Source organism: Mirounga angustirostris, unplaced genomic scaffold (assembly GCF_029215605.1).
Source record: "Mirounga angustirostris isolate CCGP_5_RB_7025 unplaced genomic scaffold, mMirAng1.0.hap1 SCAF_9, whole genome shotgun sequence".
Classification (NCBI taxonomy): Eukaryota; Metazoa; Chordata; class Mammalia; order Carnivora; family Phocidae; genus Mirounga; species Mirounga angustirostris.
Genome location: NW_026991717.1, coordinates 116,549,249 through 116,573,219, shown reverse-complemented (window position 1 = coordinate 116,573,219; position 23,971 = coordinate 116,549,249). Strand labels below are relative to the sequence as shown.

The following is a 23,971-nucleotide window of genomic DNA, read 5'->3' as shown; positions in this document are numbered from 1 at the left end:
TACGGCTTTCCCAGTAGGCTGGGTCCAAGGGGTCATCCAGTGCTTCTTTAACATCGTAAACTCCTGAATCCATGGCAGAGACTTTGTCTAGGTTGAAAGGCAGTCCTGGCAGGATGAATCTACCACATGTAAGGGCAGTAGTTGTGTTAGAGATGCAGCCACTGATGCTCACAACTGCAGCTATATTTGGGAGAAAGCTAGCCATGGAAAATGCCAGCTCGGCCCCTTTGCCAGAACCAATCACTCCAATGTTTGGACCTTTAACCTAGAGATTGAAGAACGAGAAGACAAACAAGGAGAGAGAGAGAGAGAGAAAGAAAAAGCATGATTGTTAATGGCGTCGCAAAGCCCTCAATAAAGAAAAAACATTTATGTATTTATCAGATGACTTATTTATTCATTTATTTATCCATTCATTTATTCATTCAACAGGTATTTGTTATAGATGTTTTCCAGCCCATTAGTACCACTTTCTTTATTCACTCTCTCCTGGACCTAAGGAGTTAATTTTAAATACATTTCTCTCTACAATCCCACTCACCTTTGGGTGACTTTGCACAAATTTAGCTGCCTCCTCAAAGTAATCTAAATTTAAGTCCTTCATGATTGGAGGTAGATCTTCATAGCCAAAAAATGGCAAAGCCAAAGTAGCAAAACCTCGACAAGCCAGGAGACTAGCTTGAGATTCATTTAATGCTCCATCACCAAACATATCAATCAAACCAGGAAAAGGACCGTCTCCTATAAACCAGGAAAGAGGATTAATCTGGGATTAGATGACAGGACATTTAATGGACTATGATACCTAGCTAATATTTTCTAAAGCAAATTCTAATTGTATAATTTATATTTTAAAAAATTATTTTTTAACTTAAAAATTTTTTTAATCTTTTTTTTCTGTTTTAAAACATTCACCTATTTGCCTTGGGAAAAAACATCTGTTTTGGCTGAAATAGGTTTATTGTTGTGGTTGAAATAGATACTTGTTTCGGCTATTTTGAAGCTATAAGTGTAAGAATGTTTTTATCTTTTTTTCCTATGAGAAAATCACTCAGAAATGGAAAAAAATATGAAAATTTGCACCAAAGATATGGAAAATGTTTTGGTTTGAAGGGTAAATCCTAATTAATCTAAGCAAATAGTTCTGGCAGTCTTGGAGTTATGAGAGTATAATACCTCATTAAAAAAAGCCAACTCTAAAGGGCCCTTTGAGTTCTCATTGAGCTTAAGAAACAAAATCACCAAAATCCCTGAATAAACAAAGCTTACACTATTTTAAAGGTCTAATGATGGTGTAATATAAATGAACAACATGTGCGGTGTAAGGGCCAAGGACAGCCTGCCCCTAGATATAGATATATACCTAGATGGTATATAATGATTATTTTGAGTTTGAAGGAATTCAGGGGAGTTCCCCTCAGAATATGCCACTTTGGCATGTGGATTATTTTGAGCTGAAGGCAATTGAGACCCTGCAGGTTCAAGAGAAACTTTTGCCCTCCCTTAATGACATGGAAAAATCTAAGTTGGGGGTCTTTCTCAGAATGAGGGTTATTACCAGAGATAAATTTTATCTGAGTGCCATCTATATGGCAGGGCAAAAATCTAATTTCCAAACATCTGCTCTTATTGCCCCATGAATTGAATTCCTTCCCTTCGAAGTCCTAGACCCGTAACCTTTTCTCCTTAGTTCAGGATGACATATATACCTTGTTTTGCCTGACTGTCTTTGGAATTTCCATGTCTGTGGATTCCCCATACATACAAAATTAAATTTCATTTTCTCCTCTTAATCCGTCTCATGTCAACTTGATTCTTAATCCAGCTAGAAGGACCTTGAAGGGGACAGTAAATTCTTGCTCCCTCACAGTGGAAAGGGAGTAAAATGTCAAACTATTTCCTTCTAATGGTGATGTTATTTCTCTTTCAACATTCCCATTGTTCACCATTCCAAGAGAAGAATGTCTCAGCCAATTGCCTCCTAGTATTTTTCAGATATATTCTTCTGTGTTATTCCAATAAAAGTATCAGATAAATCTATAAAAACAGATTAAGAGGCAAGAACATTAGAACATAAACCAAACTAAGAGATCTAAAGTTCCAGTGCCAAAGGCCGTTTCTAAATTTTCAAATCTAGAAACAAGTTAAGGTACACCTAGCCACCAAATTGAAAGCCAGGGTGTATATATTAAGGTAGTGATTTTTACAGGGTGGTTTTCTTTTTTTTTTTTTACAGGGTGGTTTTCTTAACATTCAGATATCTTGGCATATCTTGATCTGCTCTTTTTAAAATTAGATAAATCTCAAGCATCTCTGGATTCAAGATTACTTTCAGAAAGCCTAAAGCAAACCATGAAAAAGACATAACACACAAATCCTCAAATTATTCCAGCAATAGATTTTTCCGACCACAGGTCTACCCCATTAAAATAACTGAGAATTTGTTTATTTTGTTTCAATTCAGTAACTGAATCCCCAGTATGTAAATTTGCTAGTACCTTATAGGCTCTAAAAAAAAAAAAAAGCCCACCCACCCTCAACAATGAAAATGTTTTAAATCTCTCATTTAAAAGATTCTTAGTTGGTCCTGAGGATCCTGAGAGTGAGAGTAGAGAATAAGCCAGACTATTTTGTTGTTTGTTTGTTTTTTTTAATAAAAACCTCACTATTTCACTCATTCACTCAGCCCGTTTGTGGTCAGTGCGGCTCTCAAAGAATTTGACTACACCCTGATTTTAGCACCATCTAGCTGTGCGATTTGGTTAAAACACTTTAGGCCTCAGTTTTCTCATCTATACAGAAACTGTTCTTTGATCTATGAAATGAGCAACAGAACAGTTTCTTCATCATGATAAAGGTCTCCAAGGAATCAGAGTATGTCAGAATTAACTACAAAAAGATCATCTGTATCCTAACGTAAAACCAGTATAAAAAAAAGTGAACAATATATGTAATAGGACTTCAGTTATGTTGGAGCTTGAACGGATACCAGTGAAAGATTTTAATCCACTATTCTCGTCATTTTTACAAGAAATAACAGAAAAAGTCAAATTACCACAAAGCTCTGCCTACTAGAGAGGCAAACAAATACTTCATGCTAGAAACTGTAGCAAAGATGCTCGCAAGGAAAAGCATCGGCAGCACTAGGAGTTTAAAGGGGGCGGCAGCTGGCAGAAAAGAGGTATCCGAGCAGATTAAATTTAAATCCCAGGGGCACCTGGGTGGCTCAGCCGTTAAGCATCTGCCTTCGGCTCAGGTCATGGTTCCAGGATCCTGGGATCGAGCCCCGCGTCGGGCTCTCTGCTCGGCAGGAAGCCTACTTCTCCCTCTCTCACTCCCCCTGCTTGTGTTCCCTCTCTCGCGTGTCTCTCTCTGTCAAATAAATAAATAAAATTAAAAAAAAAAATTTAAATCCCAGTCACCATTTAGGAGAATGACTATCTCACCTGGTGTCTAGGGCGACAAAATAAAGGAATTAAGGCGCCCGCTTTGTTTTCAGAAGATAAATTAGCCAGCAGAGCAAGTCAGCTTTCAGAAATCGACTTCCTAAATCCATGCAAAGCCCTCTGCGGAAAAGACCTCACGCACCCGGGGGCAGCAAGAAGACGCCCCGGGGCGCAGGCGGCCGGCCTGCAGCCGAGCACGGCGCAGCTCAGGGCTGGAGAACCAGCGCTGCACCTGGGCGGAGGCCAGCGCCGGGCCCAGCGACACCGCCGGCTGCCGCGGCGCATGGTGGACGGTCCCCTCCACTTTGAGGGGGCTTTTCATCACGCCCCTCGGCATCTGGCTGAAGCAGGGATCCTCTGAGCCGACCGGCGTGAGGCTCCACAGGAGCCCCAAGGGCTCCACGCCCGTGAAGTCGCCGCCCAGAGCCGGGTCCCTGGCCAGGTCCGAGCCCCCGTGGCCGTCCGCCTCGTAGTGGGCCAGCGAGTGGAAGAGACGGCCTCGGTAGCTGACGGCCGACGCTCGCAGGGTCACCCGCTCCCTCGGGCCTAAGCCACTTTCATGTCCAGGAGCTCGTCGGCCAGCCCAGTCGTAGGCGTGACGGTCAGGGTCGCAGCCTTCTGGAAGAGAAGGGCCGATGTGGACATCGACCTCCGGAGGGGGAGGGGGATCCCGGGGGTTCCGAGCACGGCCTGGGCAGCCTTCCACATGGCCCCGGGATCTTCGCGGTTCCGGGGAAAGACACGCGGCCGGGCGGCGGCCGTAGGCAGAGTCAAACCTCCCCGCCCGCAGGGCAGGCGGGGGCGGGGCGGGGCGGGGCGGGGCGGGGCGGGGCCCAGTGGGGCATCCTCGGGTCCGGAGGGCAGTAGGGCCCCCGGCTGGTCCCTGGGGCGCCACTCAGCAAAAGGCTGCAAGAAGAGGCGACTTCTAGGAGGGCCCGGGGTCGGTTATGCTTTTGGGGTCCCTGTAGTGGGACCGCTTAGAAGAGGCAGGAGCTCATGCCCTGCCTACCGCTCGACGAGGTGAGAGGTTACTGATCTGACAGAATGCTGGCGGGTCTCTTTCTTTAAAGTCCCTCCCTGGCCACCAGGGGTCACAATTCCCTAAACCTAGTTGAAGGAAGCTACGTGTAATAGGCTTCTGCCAAATTCCTTCCTTAAAATTATTTTTGCCTGGGATTAAGAAAGACTGCCAACGTTAAAGTTTAAACGTTTTAGATGAGGCAGCACTACAGATGTATACACTACGGAAATAATCTTTATTGTCTTAGGGCCTGGCACAAGTATTAAAAATGTGTTTTTATATGCGGAAAAAAATTACATCGTGACTTCCCCCCCCCCAAGAAAAAGTCATGGGACTCACAAAATAAAACCATATTTTTTACATTCAAACAAATATTTGTATGTACATGCACATAAAATGGTTCTGGAAGGGTATACTTCAAGTTGATAACTGTAATTAGCCCTAGGAGAAGGCTGGAATAGGGTACTAAATTAAGAGGGTTAAATTTAATCTGTGACCGTCATGTCCAACCTCAGAATGCAAGTACAAGTCCAAAGTTCTGGAATCCAGCACCTCTGAGAATCTCAGAGTTGAAAGGCACCTGAAAGGCACTTAGTCCTTCTCTCTTAGGATCTTTCAAGTTGGAATCCTCACTTAGATTTTGTGGGATCAATCACTTCTCTGTAATGAAATTTAAATGTTATGTTTTTTAAAAGACAAATTTGTTAAATGCTTCACCTGGATTATCTAATTTAATCACAACAACCCAGAGAGGTAGTTTCTATTATCATCACTATTATTATCCCCATTTTATAGATGAAGAAATAGAGGCTTAGAGAGGTTAATAACTTACCCCGATCACATGGCTAATAAGTAGTGGAGCCTGGAATTTATATCTACCTCAGAGGAATCATTGAGGATACTACCATTTACATCACTTAATGTTTCTTAGCATGACAACCTTTGGAAGAAATTAATTGCTAAGCTTTGCTTTTATTTTATGAATGCTGTAAAGTTTGTGTAACTGATTAGATTTCCTTCTTTGCATAAACCATTGGAAAGCATATGACTGAATGAGTGGCCCAGTCAAGGCAAGTATATAGGACTTCATAATAAGCGCTATTGTGCTTATTGTGCTTATTATTATAAATGAGAAACCTCATTTCTGGCTTCATTTCATGGATACCTTTTCTCTTACTGCCTTCCTTCTTAGTCACAATTACCATATTTTAGGTAGCTTTTCAACAACCTGAAACTTTAGGTAGCTTTTCAACAACCTGAAATTCCTTTTGTAATCTTAGAAACAGGTGGCCATATATACAGTTAACTCTGAGGGGAAAATGACCAAATATCTTTAGTCAGTGGAGGGCATTTCTAGGCTACTTTATCAGTAAGGAAGAAATCAAGGTGGAGAGCTGTCCCTATACCTAGAAATTTAGTACCTAGAGATGGTTAGTTGTCATCCTTATGCTTAGCTTCTGGAGCTACCTTTTGGCTCTCACATCTCTCATACCCCCAGCCATGTTCCTTATAACTTTTTCCTGTGATTCCCCATCCCAAAGGCATCTGTAGCAGGACCACCTGGCAGTGAGTTAAAACAGAGGCTCCAAGAATTCACGTCATAGTAAATTATTATACTACATAATGAATAACTACACTTAACACATATTTTTAGCAATTGGTCAAAGTTAGGTTACCTCTAAGGAATCTTGCTTTTCATTAGTTAAGAACTAATGGGCAGTTGTTTGGATAGACTGAAACTGGTGAAAGATTTTGTATGTGCCCAGCAAACCATGTGATGTGTCTCAGGAAAATTTTCTTGCACTCAGGGAGGACCCTCTGCTCTGGTCTCTTAGAATCTAGACAGTGCTCAGTACATTGCAATGAGTTGAAGCAGACTGATCCCAGTACTTCCCAGTAGGAAGACAATAGGAACAGATGATGCTGGGAGGAAGTCTAATTTGGCAATTATATATGACATCCAAGGATTAAGGCAGTGGCCCACACGGCACTCTTAAAAATCTGTTGTATCAGGGGGCACCTGGGTGGCTCAGTTGTTAAGCATCTGCCTTCAGCTCAGGTCATGGTCCCAGGTGCCTGGGATCGAGCCCCACATTGGGCTCCCTGCTTGGCAGGAGGCCTGCTTCTCCCTCTCCCACTCCCCCTGCTTGTGTTCCCTCTCTCACTGTCTCTCTGTCAAATAAATAAATAAAATCTTTAAAAAAAAATCTGTTGTATCGGGGTGCCTGGGTGGTGTGGTCGGTTAGACATCTGACTCTTGGTTTTGACTGAGGTCATGATCTCAGGGTTGTGGGATCAAGCCCTGCATCGGGCTCCACGCTGGGTGAGGAGTCTGCTTGGGATTCTCTCTCCCTCTCCCTCTGCCCCTCCTCTATCTTTCTCTCTCAGATTAATAAAGAAATCCTTCAAAAATTGGTTATAGGGGCACCTGGGTGGCTGTCGGTTAAGCGTCTGCCTTCGGCTCAGGTCATGATCTCAGGGTCTTGGGATTGAGCTCCATGTTGGGCTCCCTGCTCACCAGGGAGTCTGTTTCTCCCTCTCCCTCTGCCCCTCCCTCCTTATGCTCCCTCTCTCTCTCTCAAATAAATAAAATCTTTTAAAAAATTGGTTAAATCAGTATATCAATACAGTTTTGCTTACAATAAATTTTGTTGTAAAGAATTCAGCTTGGGCGCCTGGGTGGCTCAGTTGGTTAAGCGACTGCCTTCAGCTCAGGTCATGATCCCAGGGTCCTGGGATCGAGTCCCGCATCGGGCTCCCTGCTCTGCGGGGAGCCTGCTTCTCCCTCTCCCACTCCCCCTGCTTGTGTTCCCTCTCTCGCTGTGTCTCTCTCTGTCAAATAAATAAATAAAATCTTTAAAAAAAAAAAAAAGAATTCAGCTTTACTTTGTAAAGTTATCCTTTATAAATGTTGAATTTTGTAAAGGATACATTATCAGTAAGGAAGAAATTGAGGTTTCATTCGTAAAATAAAAGCAAAGCTTTGCATTCATAAAATAAAAGCAAAGCTTAGCATATGAAAAATATCAATGCCCCCAATCTTCAGAGTGGGGTTCAGAGACAAGTCTTGAATACACATTCAGGAACTGGCAAGAAAGAAGCAGAGTCCATTCCTTAAGGGATTCAAGTGGGTATGTTCCCAAGGTTCAGACATGGTCAGTTAGGGTCCAAAGGGGATATGGAACTCTCAGCAATACAGAAGCTCAGTCTTCACAACCAGAACACAGGTCAAAGCTAGGCCAGCAATTGAGAGTTGGGTAGGCACTTCTTACATTTCTCCTATTTCAGGTTAAGATGGATCCTATGGATAAAATCAGGGTTAAGCCTATATGGTAGGTAAAGTTCAGGGGAGAGAGGGGTGGCAGTGAAGAAAGGAGGGTTGCAAAGCCTTGGAATCCAACAGGACCTGACAAGGAGCTGAGATAATTATCTTGTTACCAAAAGTTCCCTATGTGCTTTGGAAAACCCAACACATGTTGTATGAATTAGATTTTTATTAATAGTATCTGGTCTATGATTACAATGTTATATTTTGCTGGACTGGACAGATTTTTTACCATTGAGATGTTTATGGAAAAAAATTTGAATTTGCTGCCAGGCATCTACCTGTGCCCTTGATTGAGCCTTTGGCTCACCTCCATGGAATATTGGTTGGTGTAACACTGTATGTACAGAAGCTCTACAAGGAGGAAAATAAGCTGGTTCAATACAATGACCAGTTCCTGGGTAGTAGATTATCTGGGGTCTGTCTTTCCCATGGGCTTGTAACCGTTCAGAGGCTATTTGGGCATAGAAGTCACTCCTCCAGTTATGATCATCCATGCCAACAATAAACAGGAAGGGCCCCTGGGCCCTTTCCAGTGGAATAATACTTGGGTGATTGCGTTCCTCCAGTGGATTGTCCCAAACATCCAGAAAATTCCAAAGTCCTGATTCATTAATTGTACATCTTCCTATGTCACTGCCAAGACTGGGAACAATCATATCCTTGTAATGCAGAGCAACTATTGTGTTGGCCACACAGGAATTGATAAGTACCGTGGCAGTGATGCCTTTCAAGAAAGAGGCCATGGAGAGACACAGGTCACCTCCTTTGGAGAAGCCAAGAAGCCCAACATTAGGGCCTTTCACCTGAAGAAGAGAAACAGAACAAGCTTAGAATTTGTAAGTGGAGGACATAAATGGTGATTTTATATTCTCTAGGTAGCTTTCTTAAATTTCATTCGCTTTCTTTCCTTATGCAACAATCCACAAAGCTCAACTGTCTTCTAATAAGCAAATCAATTGATTTCTTAATATACAGGCCTTCCACTAATATTTATGGTGACTGGGTCAAGAGTACACACAGAGACCCATACACCCCATACCTAAATATTTAAACGTTATAAATCAAATGAACAAACTCTTCAAGTATATTCTTTTTTCCCACCTTGATAAATATACCTCCATAACAGAAAATTTGAAAGCTTGGGAATCCCTGAAGTTCTGTACTGGAATGTGGCCTGGGGGAGAGCCAGACCCAGTCCTTGGTCCCTGGTCCACCTTTCTTCTTTTCCCATCCTGAGTTCCATCATGTACTTTAAGGGGCCTCTCACACATGTATGTGGACACCCCAGCCTACATGGTGAAGGCCTAGGTGTATTCACATTGATAGACCAGAGAAGAGACATAGAGCCTGGAAGCAGGATTAGTGCTATTTGGCAAAGAATTCTGGGGTTCCATATCACAAGAGCATGGTGTGTGTGTGTGTGCGTGTGTGTGTAAGGCACATGAATTCCAGGTGGATACATTCCCTGGGTCCCTTGGATTCCTCACCCTGTGGGCAGGGATGCAGCCCAAAGGCAGGCCAGAATGTGGCCATCTAAAACAAAAGGTCCAGGACAGAAGCCCCTCTTGCCTAGGCCTAAGGGCACAACTGAGTATATACTGGTCTCTTCTTTTTCCCTGGGGCCTTATCTCCTCTAATAAACCAATAATCACAGTTCAAGATCATCCAAGTTGTAGCAGCTCTGCTAAGAGACCATTCCCTGAATTCTGGCAGTGTTAGACTATCCTATAGAACTTATAGAACATTTTATTACTTAACATTAGAATATTTGAGTTTCTTTAAGTCTAGATAGTTGCAGAGTATGTATTCCATTTATAATCAGACCAAATGTTTTGATTATTTTTTGCAGTCTCAGATAAGAACTCTCTATAAAAACATAATACCATTATCACGTTTAACAAAATTAATGATTCCTTAGTATCATCAAATACAGTCCCTATTCAAATGTCCTAAAAATGTCTCTTAATAGTCAAATGTTTTCCTCTATACATTTACATTAGCCTTATAAGTGAGAAAAACTGAATCTCAGAGAAAACAGTTGCCTTGTTCAGGATTATAAGGCCATGTGGTGGTAGATGGAGAACCAGAATTTAAGGTTAGTAACATTTTAGTAGAGCGCTTTGAATTATGGTCAAGAATTAAAGGGAAATAAACAGTTGAGTCTTAAGAGATTGGAGAGAAATGGGTAGAAATGAAAATAATAATCCTAGTAACTTTTGAAGGAACTTTGGTGTCTCATGACATATTTCTAGCCCCTGGTGTCCTGGGAGGGTTTTTGAATCCAGTCCTGTGTCCGCTCTATCCCCTCTCCTCTGCATTCAGGCAAACACTAGAACCCACCTTTGGATGCTGCAGCATGAAGTCCACGGCTTCTTCAAAGTACTCCAGGTGCATATCATCCAAATATTCAGGGAGGTCTTCAAATCCAAAATAAGCCAAAGCAAGCACAGCAAAACCATGTCCAGCCAGGAGGCTAGCCCTATATTCACAAAGGCCACCACCACTTCCAAACAGATCGATGATCCCAGGGAAGGGTCCTGCACCTAGAAAGCACCACAAATCATAAGGAGCTTTAGACTCTCAAAAGACATTCTCGAGTTTCAGATTTTGGCAGTCAGCAAAGAGAAGTTTCTGAAGCAGGGAAGGTTGGGGGTGGGGGAGTGAGTGGAAAAAGGATCCTTTTAAAAAAAATTTTCCTTTTTTCTTCTTTTAGTAACCTTCAGGGAGAAGGGAGGGGGAACAAAATTATTTATTTTCTCCAGAATTTTTCACATATTTTCATATATATATATGGTATATGTATGGTAGTGTATATATACACACCATATATATATTTATACCAAATTAGAAATAGCACATGATAAAATGTAATTTCCCACAAAATTTTCCTCAAAAAAAAAAAAATCTATTTGAGAATACTTTGAGAGCTGTAAAATGTTCTACATACATAAGGGTTTATTAGATGTACTCTGCGTGTCCTTGCACTCTCTGCTCCAGCCTTAAATAACACCATCCCTAAATGTGCTGTTCTCTTTGGCTCCTGAAAGTGGTATACACTAGTCTCTTCCCCTCTCTAGTTTTTATGATCTGGTTGACCCCTCAGTTTTCAAACCTAAATTTAGATCTCCCTTCCGAGAAGAATTCCCAGATCTCCCCCAAGGCTGAGTTGAGTCAGATAGCCTTTTATATGTTCCCACCAGCACCCCGGGCCTCTCCTTCTCCCTATCACAGCACTTGCCACATCTATAAGTGCAAGTATAGTTACCTGGGTCCTTTATTAGGCTGTAAGTACAGTGAGAACCATGTCTGACTTTGCTATCTATTCCATCCCAGTATGTAGCATGGTCCTTGACTTAATATGTATTTGTTAAATGATTGAACTCTTCTACATTATTTACAAAAGCCTTTGAGACAGAAAACAATTTTTAAATGGACCACATAGTAGACACTGAAATAGTTAACAAAAGATTGACTTGACTGGAATATCAGATACCGTGATGGGTGGTGAAAGGTTTTTTTGGGGGGAGATTCTTTTTAAATGTTTTTTTTTTTAAGCTTTTATTTATTTGAGAGAATGAGCAAGCGCCCACGTGAGGGAACACGGGAAGGGGCAGATGGAGAGGAAGAGAATCTCAGGCAGGCGCCCTACTAAGTGCAGAGCCCAAGACAGGGCTCCTCCATCCCAGGACCCTGAGATCACGACCTGACCTGAAATCAAAGAGGTGGTCACTTAACTAACTGAGCCACCCAGGTGCCCCTGGGGAAGATTCTTACTGAATCAGTCGGTATGATTTATTGAGCTCCTACTATATCCCTGGGCAAGCCTCTAGGAATATAGATACACAGAGATGGGTTAAATCTGATCGCAGCCGCAGGAGTTCACAATTGAGTGTGCAGCCACTAGTTAAGGTTGGGAACTGCTGATGAGCTGTAAGAATAAACCAGGGCCTCTTGTTTTGGAGAATGACAGAATTGTTGTGGCAACTCCAGCATTTCTATATAGGAGGGGTTTCAACCAGGAATTTGGTTGTAAAAGTTGGGTCAAGGGTCTTGTTTCCAGGCCCCTTTTACCTAGTAAGCACCTTTTTACTTAGACCAGGGTTTCTCAATCTCAGCACTATAGACATTTTGAGTAAGATATTTCTTTGCTGTGTGGGCTGCCCTGTGCATTGTGAACGTTTAGCAACATCTCTGGCCTCTACTCACTAGATGCCAATAACGCCCCCCGCCCCCACCCTTCAGTTGTGAGAATCAAAAATGTCTCCAGATATTGCCAAATGTCCCCTGGGGTGGGGGAAAATCAACCAAGATTAAGAATCACTGCCAGGGATGCCTGGGTGGCTCCCTCGGTTAAGGGTCTGCCTTCAGCTCAGGTCATGATCCCAGGGTCCTGCTCAGCAGGGAGCCTGCTTCTCCCTCTGCCCTTCCCCCCTGCTTGTGCCCACTCTCTCAAAAATAAATAAAATCTTAAAAAAACAAAAGAATCACTGACAGACTGTTTATGATGGGAGAAGGTGACCATCAGTTTGCTTTTTAGGATTATGGGGCATTGCCTCTATCTGTGGGTTTTAGCTTCCTTGGAAGTTTCATGTGAAAAGAGGTAAAGCAGCGTAAGTCATTACTTAATACTGGTATTTGACACAGCCGCCTGGCGGGCACTTGAAATAAATGCACTTTTTAGCATACAGCTAAGGAGTTCCGGTAGTGACTCTAGGAAGTGCCATGAAACTTAGAGGAAAAACGTCTATCCGGAATCCATGATAGGCTCTGGAGTGCGGGGATGAGTTTAGGAAAGTTCCACAACCACGTGGTTCCCCCCGAACCCCCCGCCAGGCAAGAGGCTGCCCAGAGTCCCGGGACTCCTCCACCCGGTTCTCCAGCTCAGCCTGGGACCCGGGGCGCTCACCTGGGGGCAGGAAGAGCGTGGCGCGCACCCGGCCCGCGCGCACCGGCTCCCGCCGCACGCCCGGCCGCAGGAAGTCGCGCTCGTGCACCGCCCGGCCCAGGACGCGCCCGGCGTCCGGCTCGTGGCCGTCGAGCACCTCCAGCTCCACGGCGAAAGGCGTCTGCACGTCCCGCTTCACAAATCGCACCAGGGGTTTCTCGGGCTCCAGGGCCCAGAGCAGCCCCATGGGCTCGAGCCCCGTGAAGCTGCCGCCCAGCGCGGGCGCGCGCGCCAGGTCCAGGAGGCCGCCGGCGTCGGCTTGGTACCGCGCGTGGGCCCGGAAGAGCGCGCCCTTCTCGTCGCGCAGGGACGCGCGCAGCGTGACGGGCTGTCGCGGGGCCAGGCCGCGCACGGCGATGCGCACGGGCTCGTCCCAGCTGCAGCGGCCCGCGGGCTGCAGGATCACCGTCGCCGCCATCTCGATTTCTGCGGAACAGGGGAGTCAGCCCTCCTCGGTCAAGTGTCCAGCCAGGCGCCTCTCCACCTCCCTGGGAAGCAATCGCAGTTGGAACCTTTGCGCTTCTTCTTTTGGACTCACGTGAGACACTCTAAGCCGCTGTGTGAGGTCTCCTAGTGTTTGTGCAAATCCACTAGCGTCTGATCGGAAGAAAGTAGCTGCTAAAATAAAGAGTTCATTATTGTGCAATCCTGCGCAGTGAGGGTGAAATAGAGGTACAAACACGGCCGAGATTGGGAAAGATACTGGCAGTTCCAAGAATCTGGAGTTTTATAAAGCATCCCAGGTGATTGTAATTCAGATGATCAGTGGGGAAACAGCCTAATCCTTCCCTTGCCTCAATCCTTTACTGAGCCTTTTCCCTAAAGCTAAGGGTACCAAGGGTGGCTTTCAGAGCAGGTAGATGTTTATGGAGTGAGATCTACCTGAATTCCAGTCTGATCCTGCTCAATAGCCTGGTGATCCTTAGCAAGATATGTAATTAAGTCTCTGAATCCAGTCTCCTTGTCTGTAAAAGGCATATTGTGATGATTACATGGGCTAATATAGGTAAAAACACCGCACTGATAAAACTATATAGCAGGTGCTTAGTAAGAGTTTTGCTTTTCTTAAGACTTACTATTTTTATTATTTGAGAGAGAGAGAAAGAGCACAAGCAGGGGAAATGGCAAGCAGAGGGAGAAGGAGGCTTCCCAACTAGCAGGGAGCCCGATGCCCCATGCGGGGCTCCATGCGGGGCTAGATCCCAGAACGCTGGGATCACGACCCTAGCCAAAGGCAGACGCCTAACCACTGTGCCACCCAGGTGCCCCAAGAATTTTGCTTTTCAATTCACAAATCTGGTCACTGGCAGTGTCAGTGGTGTTGTGTCAGCGTTCTGGCAGGAAACAAGTGGCACTTTCCAATTGGGTAATTTGCGGAGAGTTTCATAAAGGGACTATTTACAAAGGCATTGGCAAGGTCAAAAAACAAACAAGGTTGGGTGCAGAACCTTGGACCCTGAAGGCTCAAGGGCAGAGGGCTGCCTGGCAGGAGGCTGGTAGCCATGGTGGTGTGGTAGGAGGAGTGGGGAGGGAATAAATACCTTGACCTCACTCTCCTCTTGCCCTTCACATTTTTGCCAGTGCCTTTCTTTAGCTGAACCTGACCATTCAGCTCAGCCTACTTGGTTACACAACAAGGTGGATGGAACACACAGAAGATGCCCAGCAAGCGGAAGCTCAATATATATTTTTAAAAACTGAACAAAAAGAAGCCAGACTAGGTCCCAGATCTCAGAATGTCAGTGAGCTTTGACAGCTCTACCTCCTGAAGTAACTGCTGTTGGGTATTTAAAATACCTGTTGTGTAAAGTGTTGCAGGCTGGGGCGCATGGGTGGCCCAGTCGGTTAAGCATCTGCCTTCGGCTCCGGTCATGATCCCAGGTTCCTGGGATTGAGCCCTGGGTTGGGCTCTCTGCTCAGCAGGAAGTTTACTTCTCCCTCTCCCTCTTCGTGCTCTCTCTCTCTCAAATAAATAAAATCTTTTAAAAAATAAAGTGTTGCAGGCTGTGCTCAATCTAGGAACACTCAGCTTACAAAGAATTTACCTAGGCTGCAGCAGCCACCAGCACAGTTGACATCTGCTCTCAGGGGGGCCTGGGTGACTTAACAGGTTAAGTGTCTGACTCTTGATTTCAGCTCAGGTCATGATCTCAGGGTCATGAGATCAACCCACACATCAGGCTCCGTGCTGGGTGTGGAGCCTGCTTGAGATTCTCCCTCTCCCTCTGCTGCCTGCCCAAAGAAAGAGAAAGAGAAGAAGAAAGAAAAGAAAAGAAAAAAGAAATTTAAAAAATGAAATCTGTACTCAGATTTCAGAAAGGCAAAGAAAAAGGTGGCTTCTCCCTCTCCCTTCCCTGATACCTAGGTTGCTGTGAAGAAGCACAGAAATGGCACATGAGGGAAAAGCAGCTAAGAGGGAAGCCTTGGGTCCTGGGATCGAGCCCCACGTTGGGCTCCCTGCTCAGTGGGGAGCCTGCTTCTCCCTCTTCCTCTGCCATTCCCCTGTTTGTGCGTGCTCTCTTCTATGTCTCTGTCAAATGGATGAATAAAATCTTTAAAAAAAAAAAAAAGGGGGAGGAGAGGCTGGGCCATTGAAAATGCCTTCCTGTGGGGAATTCTGCACTTAGGAACTCTATGGAAGAAATAGGTACTTTACAGGCCAACTGCCGGGGTGGGTTGCCCATAATCTGAAAGAGAATCAGTTGCTATAAGAAAGGGGGGTGGCTTCATACAAATTCTAATTTATTTAGAATCTAACAAATCTGTCAAATTTGTCAAATCTAACAAATCTAACAAATTTGTCTAGTGACTTGATGAAGTAGCTGTAGCTTAAAACCCAGATATGTAGCATACTATCTCCAATATTAAACATAAAAATTAATTTTTGTGTCCCTATTTTAGGGGTAGGGACTTTATGGGTAACATTTGCCTGATATAGAATCTCTCTGGTTACCCCCAGATAATTACACTCCCAGAAAGGGTTCTGTCTGAGAAGGCCCCTGACCTTTTCCATGCATAATAGTCCGCTGACTTTTAGTTATAAACTCAATATGGAAAGGCTGAACTTCAGAAAGTTACTTCAGTGTCACCTGATCAGTATGCTATCCGTATAATGAGTAATTTCCTATCTGAATTAGGCTTAGGACACCCGTTTAAATACCACCTTAACAGATTATGTCAAATGTTAGAGAGTTGAAATATCTTGGAGGCAAGACTATAAAGGTAAATCACTGGCCACCAAGTGACAGCAAAATGTTGTTGATGTCTAATATGTAAAAAAAAAAAAAAAAAGTATTGGGATTAAAAGCAATGCCCTAGTAAGATCAATAAAAGGATACCAATCAAGGGATGATTTTTTTTTTTTTAAGATTTTATTTATTTATTTGACAGAGAGATACAGCGAGCAAGAGAGAACAGTGGGAAAGGGAGAAGCAGGCTTCCCACCCAGCAGAGAGCCTAATGCGGGACTCCATCCCAGCACCCTGGGATCATGACCTGAGCCAAAGGCAGACACTTAACGACTGAGCCACCCAGGCGCCCCACAGTTAGGGATGATTTAGAAAGATCTTCCTATAGAAAAACAGTTACAGATTCATTACATTAGTTTTCTGTAATCCTCAATTGACATCTGAGATCCATCTATTTTTCCAATAACCCAACTGAGAGTTGAAGGGGAAAAGGTTGGAAGTGGGAATGGATTCCCAGTTACCCCAGTATCAGCTATGATTTCACTCATGATCTGGCCTGGTACTATTTCCTGTTTACAGGTTTGGTGGGACAAGAGAGCTCCACGTTTCCATTTTTTAGCAGCCAGTATACATTTGAGGAAGTTCTTTCTCCAAGATAGCAATAACTTAATTGCAATAATAGTCTCATGGTTACATAGTATTCTATCAATGTTCACTTCCTGACTTCTGTATTTGTGACATGGTTATGTAAGGTGCTAACATTAAGGAAAGGGGAGGAATGGTATAGGGAACCCTGTATGAGTTTTTAACATTTCTGTGGGTCTAAAATTATTTCAAAATAAAAGGTTTAAACAACAAAGAACAGTATTAGGGCCTGATGAAATCACCAAAAAGAATACCTTTGATCTTCTGTGTCCCACTTTGGAGTTAGGAAAAGCCGTCCACCTCAGGCCCTTCTTCGTCCGTATCCTTGAACATTTAGTCTTTCCCATTTGATTGAGGTTTCCAAGAATTTGCATTATCTCTCATCCTGTATCTAAATCCCCTGAAATACTTGAATATTTCCCTTGTCCAAAGCATCTGGACTCAGGCATATGAGGAATCTGATATTGTAACAGGTCTAGAGAGAAAGGACATTAGGGCCAGATGTCTCTCCCTTTGAGGGGCCTTGTCCTTAGTCTTTAAGGAAAAGTTCCCTACGTTCAGAGAGATTAAATGGAAAGCATAGTTTTCAAAACAGCTACTTGCTGTCTGGATACAAAAACAGCTTTATTCTTAGCCTGGTGAGCCTGCTCTTGGCTCAGTTTCCAGAACTTTGAATTACAGAAGTTATGTTGAGTGTTTGCCAGGAGTGTTGCCCTAGTGGCAGCTGTTACTGGGGAGTTTGAGAGATTAACTCTTTCAGGTGCTACATCACTTACTGTTGTAATTTTATTAAATCACTAGTAAGCAATAACCAGATAGTTTGACAAAGAAACAGTTGTATGAACAGAATGAAACACTAGCTCACAAAAATACACTCTTTAAAGGATCTTATTTTTTTAAGATTTTTATTTGAGAGAGAGATAGAGCATGAGAGAGAGAGATTACGAGCAGGGGTATGGGGTAGAGGGAGAAGCAGACTCCCCCGCTGAGCAGGGAGCCTGATGTGGGACTGGATCCCAGGACCCTGGGATCATGACCTGAGCTGAAGGCAGATGCTTAACTGACTAAGCCAGCCAGCTGCCCTTAAAGAATTTTATTTTTAAGTAATCTCTACACCCAACATCAGGCTCAAACTTACAACCCCAAGAGTTGCATGCTCTACCTACTGAGCCAGCCAGGCACCCCACAGAAATACATTTTCTATTTGCCCAATTCTCCAGCTATTCACCACCAACACCATCCATGCCCTGCAATAGCTCTGCTTCTAACTGTTTGGAAGAGCAGGATGTAAATTTTTGAGAAAATAGGAATGCCAGTTTCTTTGCATTTTAGTGAAAAGCAGATTATTTGGGCAACTGGGGCAGCCTGTCTCAGGCTGATTCAGATGGCCTCTTTCATCATTCCTGATTCCTTCTGTTATAATTTTCCAAGACTGCAGTTGTTCTCTAACATCCCATATGAAGGATCATGGTAATCTCCATAATCTCATCAAACACAGAAACAGCATCTAACTCTTGGAACATTATATTCAGAGGAGAGTACTCACTGTGAGACCCCCTCTCCCCCAATTCAGTCTGGTCAATCTGAATGTCCTCTGCCCTTATCCTATGATCCTAGTAGCCAACATAGATTTTCCAGAAGTCTGGTTGTATATTATAGTGAGAGCTGGATTTCTGGTGAGTCATTGGGTCTCTTCCCAATAGTGTGTCTATTCATTGGCCCTTGGAAACCTTCTTCTTTTACCTCTATTACTGGGTAAGTTTGTGGTGATCTATGGAGGACTAAATAAATTTGCCCTTCAACATCCTGAGAAGAAAAGTCAGAGAATCTGGTCTGGGGAGAGACCAGCTGAATGCTCCCTGCCTGTTCTGATTTCTTGAAAGCCCAGGAAAAACAGCCAGAAGACAGTGCTCTCATCCCCTCATCTTTTTACCCTAAGCTTTAAAGTCCAAATCTTCTCCCCAGATAGACTTTCCTCTTATAATATCACAATTTTCTATTATAATATTGTCAATATCAGTCAGACTCAGGTCCTGCTAACTGGAATTATCTTTCCTGCCTAATGTCCTGTCAGTGTTTCCTCCAGCTGCACAAACTAATTCTGCCCTACCCAGTGGACTACATAGATTTAGACTACATAGCATTGTTTCCACTGGTGGTCCTTCACATCTTGAGTGTGGTCTCTAATTAGGACATCTGGAATCTCTACCATAGGACCTTGAACTTGTCTAGGAGGTGATAATATCCTTGGATAAACTGAATGGCATTTGCTGGGTCTTAGAGGAATGTCTTATGCTCAAATCATCAAGAACAACATGTAAAAACTTGGACCTTCCAGCAAGAATTACTAGGAACTAGTAGAAACATCAATATTGGCTTAGGATACACAGTGACTATGCAATATTTACTTTAACCAATGCCAAAGCTCATATAGCTCCAGGCTTTGGCCATACCTGAGACCAAATAAAAGCTATAGTCAGAATCCTGGGATTATGAAGAAAATCCAAAAAAAATATTGATACTTTCATGCAGATTATATATAGTTAGTTCACCTTAGAGTAGACCAAAGCCTTCTCATTTCTTTCTGAGCATGAAGTGAGGTAGATATATAGATGCTGATTGGCATTTCTGTGATCGATGAAGATCTTAGAAGGGATGGCATAATATGGGAGACACTCCTTCTGAAGAACCCTGTTGTCCCTTCTCATCTCTTTATGTGATTAAAGTTTAATGGTGTCGGGGCACCTGGGTGTATCAGTTGGTTAAGTGTCTGCCTTTAGCTCGGGTCATGATCCCAGGGTTCTGAGATCGAGCCACATCAGGCTCCCTGCTCAGTGGGGAGTCTGCTTCTCCCTCTGCCCCTCCCCCTGCTCGTGCTCTCTCTCTCTCTCTCAAATCCATTAAGTCTTGGAAAACATTTTTTAAAATAAAATTTAAAGGTCTGAAATTATAATTGTAATGGGCAAGATATTGTATCATATATATGTGTGTATATATATAAATATAAATATATATATATATACATATGCAAGTTAGTAGAGAACAGCATCATAAGACAAGAGAACCATTCTGTATCAAGAGCACCACCCATTCATGTATTTATGAGATTAAAATGGGAAGACAGGTGCCTGGCTGTTTTGATCAGTAGAGCATGCAACTCTTGAATCTCGGGGTTGTGAGTTTGAGCCCCACATGGGGTGTAGAGATTACTTGAAAATAAAATCTTAAAGTAAAATGGGAAGATGTAGGGGCACCTGGTTGGCTCAGTCAGTAGAGCATGTGACTCTTGATCTCAGGGTTGTGAGTTTGAGCATTTTGGGTGTAGAGATTACTTTAAAAAAAAATAAAATTTAAAAAAATGGGAAGATGTAAAACAAACAAAAAAAATGGGAAGATGTAAAGGAATTGCAATGCTAATGGATACTTTTTTAAAATAAGATTTATTTATTTATTTGAGAGAGAGAGAGAGAGCATGCCAGGGGAAGGGCAGATGGAGGGGGAGAGAGAGAATTCCAAGCAGACTCCCCACTGAGTGCAGAGCCTGACATGGGGCTTGATGTCACCACCCTGAGATCATGACCTGAGCTGAAATTGAGAGTTGGACACTTAACCAACTAAGCCACCCAGGTGCCCCATGTTTGTATCTTTAAACAATATATTTTTTACTTTTACCAATTTTTGAATCTTACATAAAACATTTACTTTAAGTTTTTATTCAGCTGAAAGCAAATCTTATGAGTATATTCTACTTAAAAGAAAAACATCTTGGGCGCCTGGGTGGCTCAGTCGGTTAAGCAACTGCCTTCGGCTCAGGTCATGATCCTGGAGTCCCGGGATCGAGTCCCGCATCGGGCTCCCTGCTCGGCGGGGAGTCTGCTTCTCCCTCTGACCCTCCTCCCTCTCATGCTCTCTGTCTCTCATTCTGTCTCAAATAAATAAATAAAATCTTAAAAAAAAAAAAAATCTTTATGTAGTATGATTTAATTTACATACCATACAACTCACTTATTTAAAGTGTACAATTAAGTGGTTTTAGTATATTCACAAGGTTGTGCAACCACCACCACCACTAATTCAAGAACAATTTTATCACCCCAAAAAGAAACCCTGTACCCAGTTTCTCCACATCCTCACCAACACTTGTTTTTATCTTTTTTTTTTTTTTAAGTAGGCTCCACGCCCAGCATGGGGCTCAAACTCACAACCCCAATATCAGGAGTCACATGCTCTACCGACTGAGCCAGCCAGTTATCCCTCTGTCTTTTTCATTATAGCAATTCTAGTGGTGAGAAGTGGTATCTCACTGTGGCTTTGTTTTATAAAGATTTTATTTATTTATTTGAGAGAGAGTGAGAGCCAGAGAGATCACAGAGGGAGAGGAAGAAGCCGACTCGCAGCTGAGCAGAGAGCCCGATGCGGGGCTCGATCCCAGGACCCTGAGATCATAACCTGAGGCGAAGGCGGACACTTAACCAACTGAGCCACGCAGGCGCCCCTCATTGTGGCTTTAATTTGTATTTTCCTAATGATACTGAGCATCTTCTCATGTGCTTATTGGCAATTTGTATATTTTCTTTGGGGAAATGACTATTCAGAAGCATTGCCTATTTGAATTCCCTCAGCCTGAAGTTTGACCCACTCCCTCATCCTCCAATCAGGACTCTGCTCAAAGACTACCTATTCAAATACTTCCTTCACCAGTCTATTTAAAATATCACCTCTCTCGGGCACCTGGGTGGCTCAGTCGTTGGGCGTCTGCCTTTGGCTCAGGTCATGATCCCAAGATTCTGGGATCGAGTCCCACATCGGGCTCCCTGCTCGGCGGGGAGCCTGCTTCTCCCTCTCCCACTCCTCCTGCTTGTGTTCCTGCTCTCGCTATCTCTCTCTCTGTCAAATAAATAAATAAAAATCTTTAAAAAAAAAAATCACCTCTCTCATCATGCTCTAATATTTTTTTTATTCTTCACAGCATTTATCATTTTATTTTCTCACTTCCCAACTAGAATAAATGCTCTTGACAGCAAAGACTTTGTTATCTTTGTTCATCTGTGCCAGGAGCTTAGAACATTGCATCCCACGTAGCAGGCTTTCAATAAATATTTGTTGAGTGAAGTTGAATGACTGAAGGCAACAACAGAAAATAAAAGCTTTTCTGTTTCTTTTGGAGTTCCTTTCAACAAGGTACTCAGCAGGTTTATTTCACCTTGAAAAAGTAGATGCTATATAATTAATACCTAATATGAATCCATTTTGAATATACATAGGAGATAGAGTTTAAACAGATTGGTTAAACTGACTTTAATTCTCGGTAAGATTTTTTTTTTTTAAGATTTTATTTATTTATTTGAGAGAGAGAGAGAGAGAACACGAGATGGGGGAGGATCAGAGGGAGAAGCAGACTCCTTGCTGAGCAGGGAGCCCGATGTGGGACTCGATCCAGGGACTCCAGGATCATGACCTGAGCCGAAGGCAGTCGCTTAACCAACTGAGCCACCCAGGCGCCCCTCAGTAAGATTTTATTTCATTATTCATCGATGACAAATTCTTAGAACAAGGTTTAACTGTCATAATTCTGTTATTTTATACCTTTACTTTATACCCTATACATATACCTACTCTGACTTGAGGTTAAGGTGTCCATCTCTTACTCTCTGACAGGAAATCAATACTATATATGATCTAAACCCATTTTTTAGAGCAGAAAATTGAACATACTAGGAAAATCAACCTGATATTTTGTTCTTTACTGGAATGTATAGTCCATTTACACTTAATGTAATTACTGATCTATCTGTTTGAGTTTAAATTATTATTTATTTTCTACCTGCTTATTCTATATTTTTTATCTTCTTTTAGCTTTTTAAAAATTATTCAGGATGGCCTGGGTGGCTCAGTTGGTTAAGCGGCCGACTCTTGATTTTAGCTCAGGTCATGATCTCAGGGTTGTGGGATCAAGCCCTGCATGGGGCTCTGTGCTCAGCATGGAGTCTGGTTGAGAATCTCTCCTTTTCCCTCTGCCCCTCCACCACTCATGTGTGCTCTCTCTCTCTAAATAATAAAAACTTTATATAAAAATTATTCCATTTACCTCCTGTATTAGCTTATGGTAATAACTCTTGATTTATTAACATTAAATAAAAATTAGTATTTTTACCACCTTGTGAAAAATGCAGTGATCTTATAACATTTCCACTCATTTCCTTCCTACATATGCAATTTAATCCTATGTGTATTTTAAACTCCATAGTATATTATTTGTAAATATTTATTGGGGCACCTGGGTGGCTCAGTTGGTTAAGAGTGCCTTTGGTTCAGGTCACGATCCTGGGGTCCTGGGATCAAGCCCTTTGTTGGGCTCCCTGCTCAGTGGGGAGCCTACTTCTCCCTCTCCCCGCCCACTCCCACTTGTGCACTCTCTCAAATAAATAAAATCTTTAAAAAAATTTTATTTAGATTTCTCTACATATTTAACCTCTTCATTATATTCCATTTCTTCCTTCATCTATGTGGTCTCCCCTGGAATCATTTTCCTTGTGCTTGAAGAATACTCTTTAGTTTTTCCTTTATTGCAGATATGCTATATTATCTCAATTTATCTTTCTCTGAAAATGACTTTATTCTGATTTCATTCATTTTTTTTCAATAACCTTTATGAAAAATAAATGCTTTCATATTTAAGTATCTCTTTTGCTAGTATAGGCTTCTAGGTTGTCACATATTTTCTGTCAACACTTTGAAGGTATCATTCCAGTGGTTTGCCGTTTCCATTATTGCTGTTTTTAAGTCAGTTGTTAGATTTATTGTTGTTCCTTTGAAGGTTGTCTTTTTTCTGTGGTTGCTAGTAAGGTTTTTTTAATCTTTAGCTTTCTTTTCAGCAGTGTTCCTACATAACAAACAATTCCGTGGACAGATTGCCAAGATCACTGCAAAAACAACTCCCATCTCAGATGCTCTTCTAGGAATCTTGCAATTCCCTTATCAGGAGATAAGAGTCTATAGCCACTTTCCTTGCACCTGACGTCTTTGTGTTTACCCTCGAACAGTGGAGTCCAGTTGAAGTGATGCTATGTGACTTCCAGAGCTAGGTCATAAAAAATGCCATGTATTTCTGCCATCCTTTCTTGGGACATTCATTCTTGAAAGTCAGATACCATGCTATGAGAAAACTCAAGCAATCCCTGGACCTGCCCATTTACACAGGAATCACAGTTGCCTTTAGGACTAGGTGGCAGGTGGAAGCTGGAAGGGCTTCAAGGAGACTGTTAGTGAAAGCCTAAAGGACCCCATGGAGGCTATTATTGAGGGCCTAAAGGAAAGCAGTAAAAACTTACTGGAAGCTGAAGGCAACACTGACACTTGGCAGTCATGTGAAAAATGGAAAATATACCTAAATGAATT

At 42.8% G+C, this 23,971-nt stretch overlaps 2 protein-coding genes across 3 annotated transcripts; both read right to left on the bottom strand.

Moving 5' to 3' along the window:
- On the bottom strand, positions 1-4,970 carry LOC123861768 (peroxisomal succinyl-coenzyme A thioesterase-like). The gene is made up of 5 exons (XM_054513942.2): positions 4,965-4,970; positions 3,447-4,329; positions 1,710-2,037; positions 542-741; positions 1-265 (listed from the first exon to the last, which is right to left on the bottom strand). Exons 1-2 carry the CDS (start codon positions 4,968-4,970, stop codon positions 3,547-3,549), a joined length of 789 nt encoding a protein of 262 aa, XP_054369917.1. The 3' UTR covers positions 1-265; positions 542-741; positions 1,710-2,037; positions 3,447-3,546.
- A 2,378-nt stretch (positions 4,971-7,348) lies between these two features.
- Positions 7,349-13,558, bottom strand: LOC123861765 (acyl-coenzyme A thioesterase 6). 2 transcript variants are annotated; one of them, XM_045901173.3, is made up of 4 exons: positions 12,702-13,558; positions 10,136-10,338; positions 8,506-8,598; positions 7,349-7,768 (listed from the first exon to the last, which is right to left on the bottom strand). In XM_045901173.3, exons 1-4 carry the CDS (start codon positions 13,156-13,158, stop codon positions 7,757-7,759), a joined length of 765 nt encoding a protein of 254 aa, XP_045757129.1. In that variant the 5' UTR covers positions 13,159-13,558; the 3' UTR covers positions 7,349-7,756. The 2 variants fall into 2 exon arrangements, with proteins under 2 accessions (XP_045757129.1, XP_045757128.1); XM_045901172.3 differs by having other exon boundaries at positions 7,349-8,598; positions 12,702-13,289.
- Positions 13,559-23,971: the final 10,413 nt, after the last annotated feature.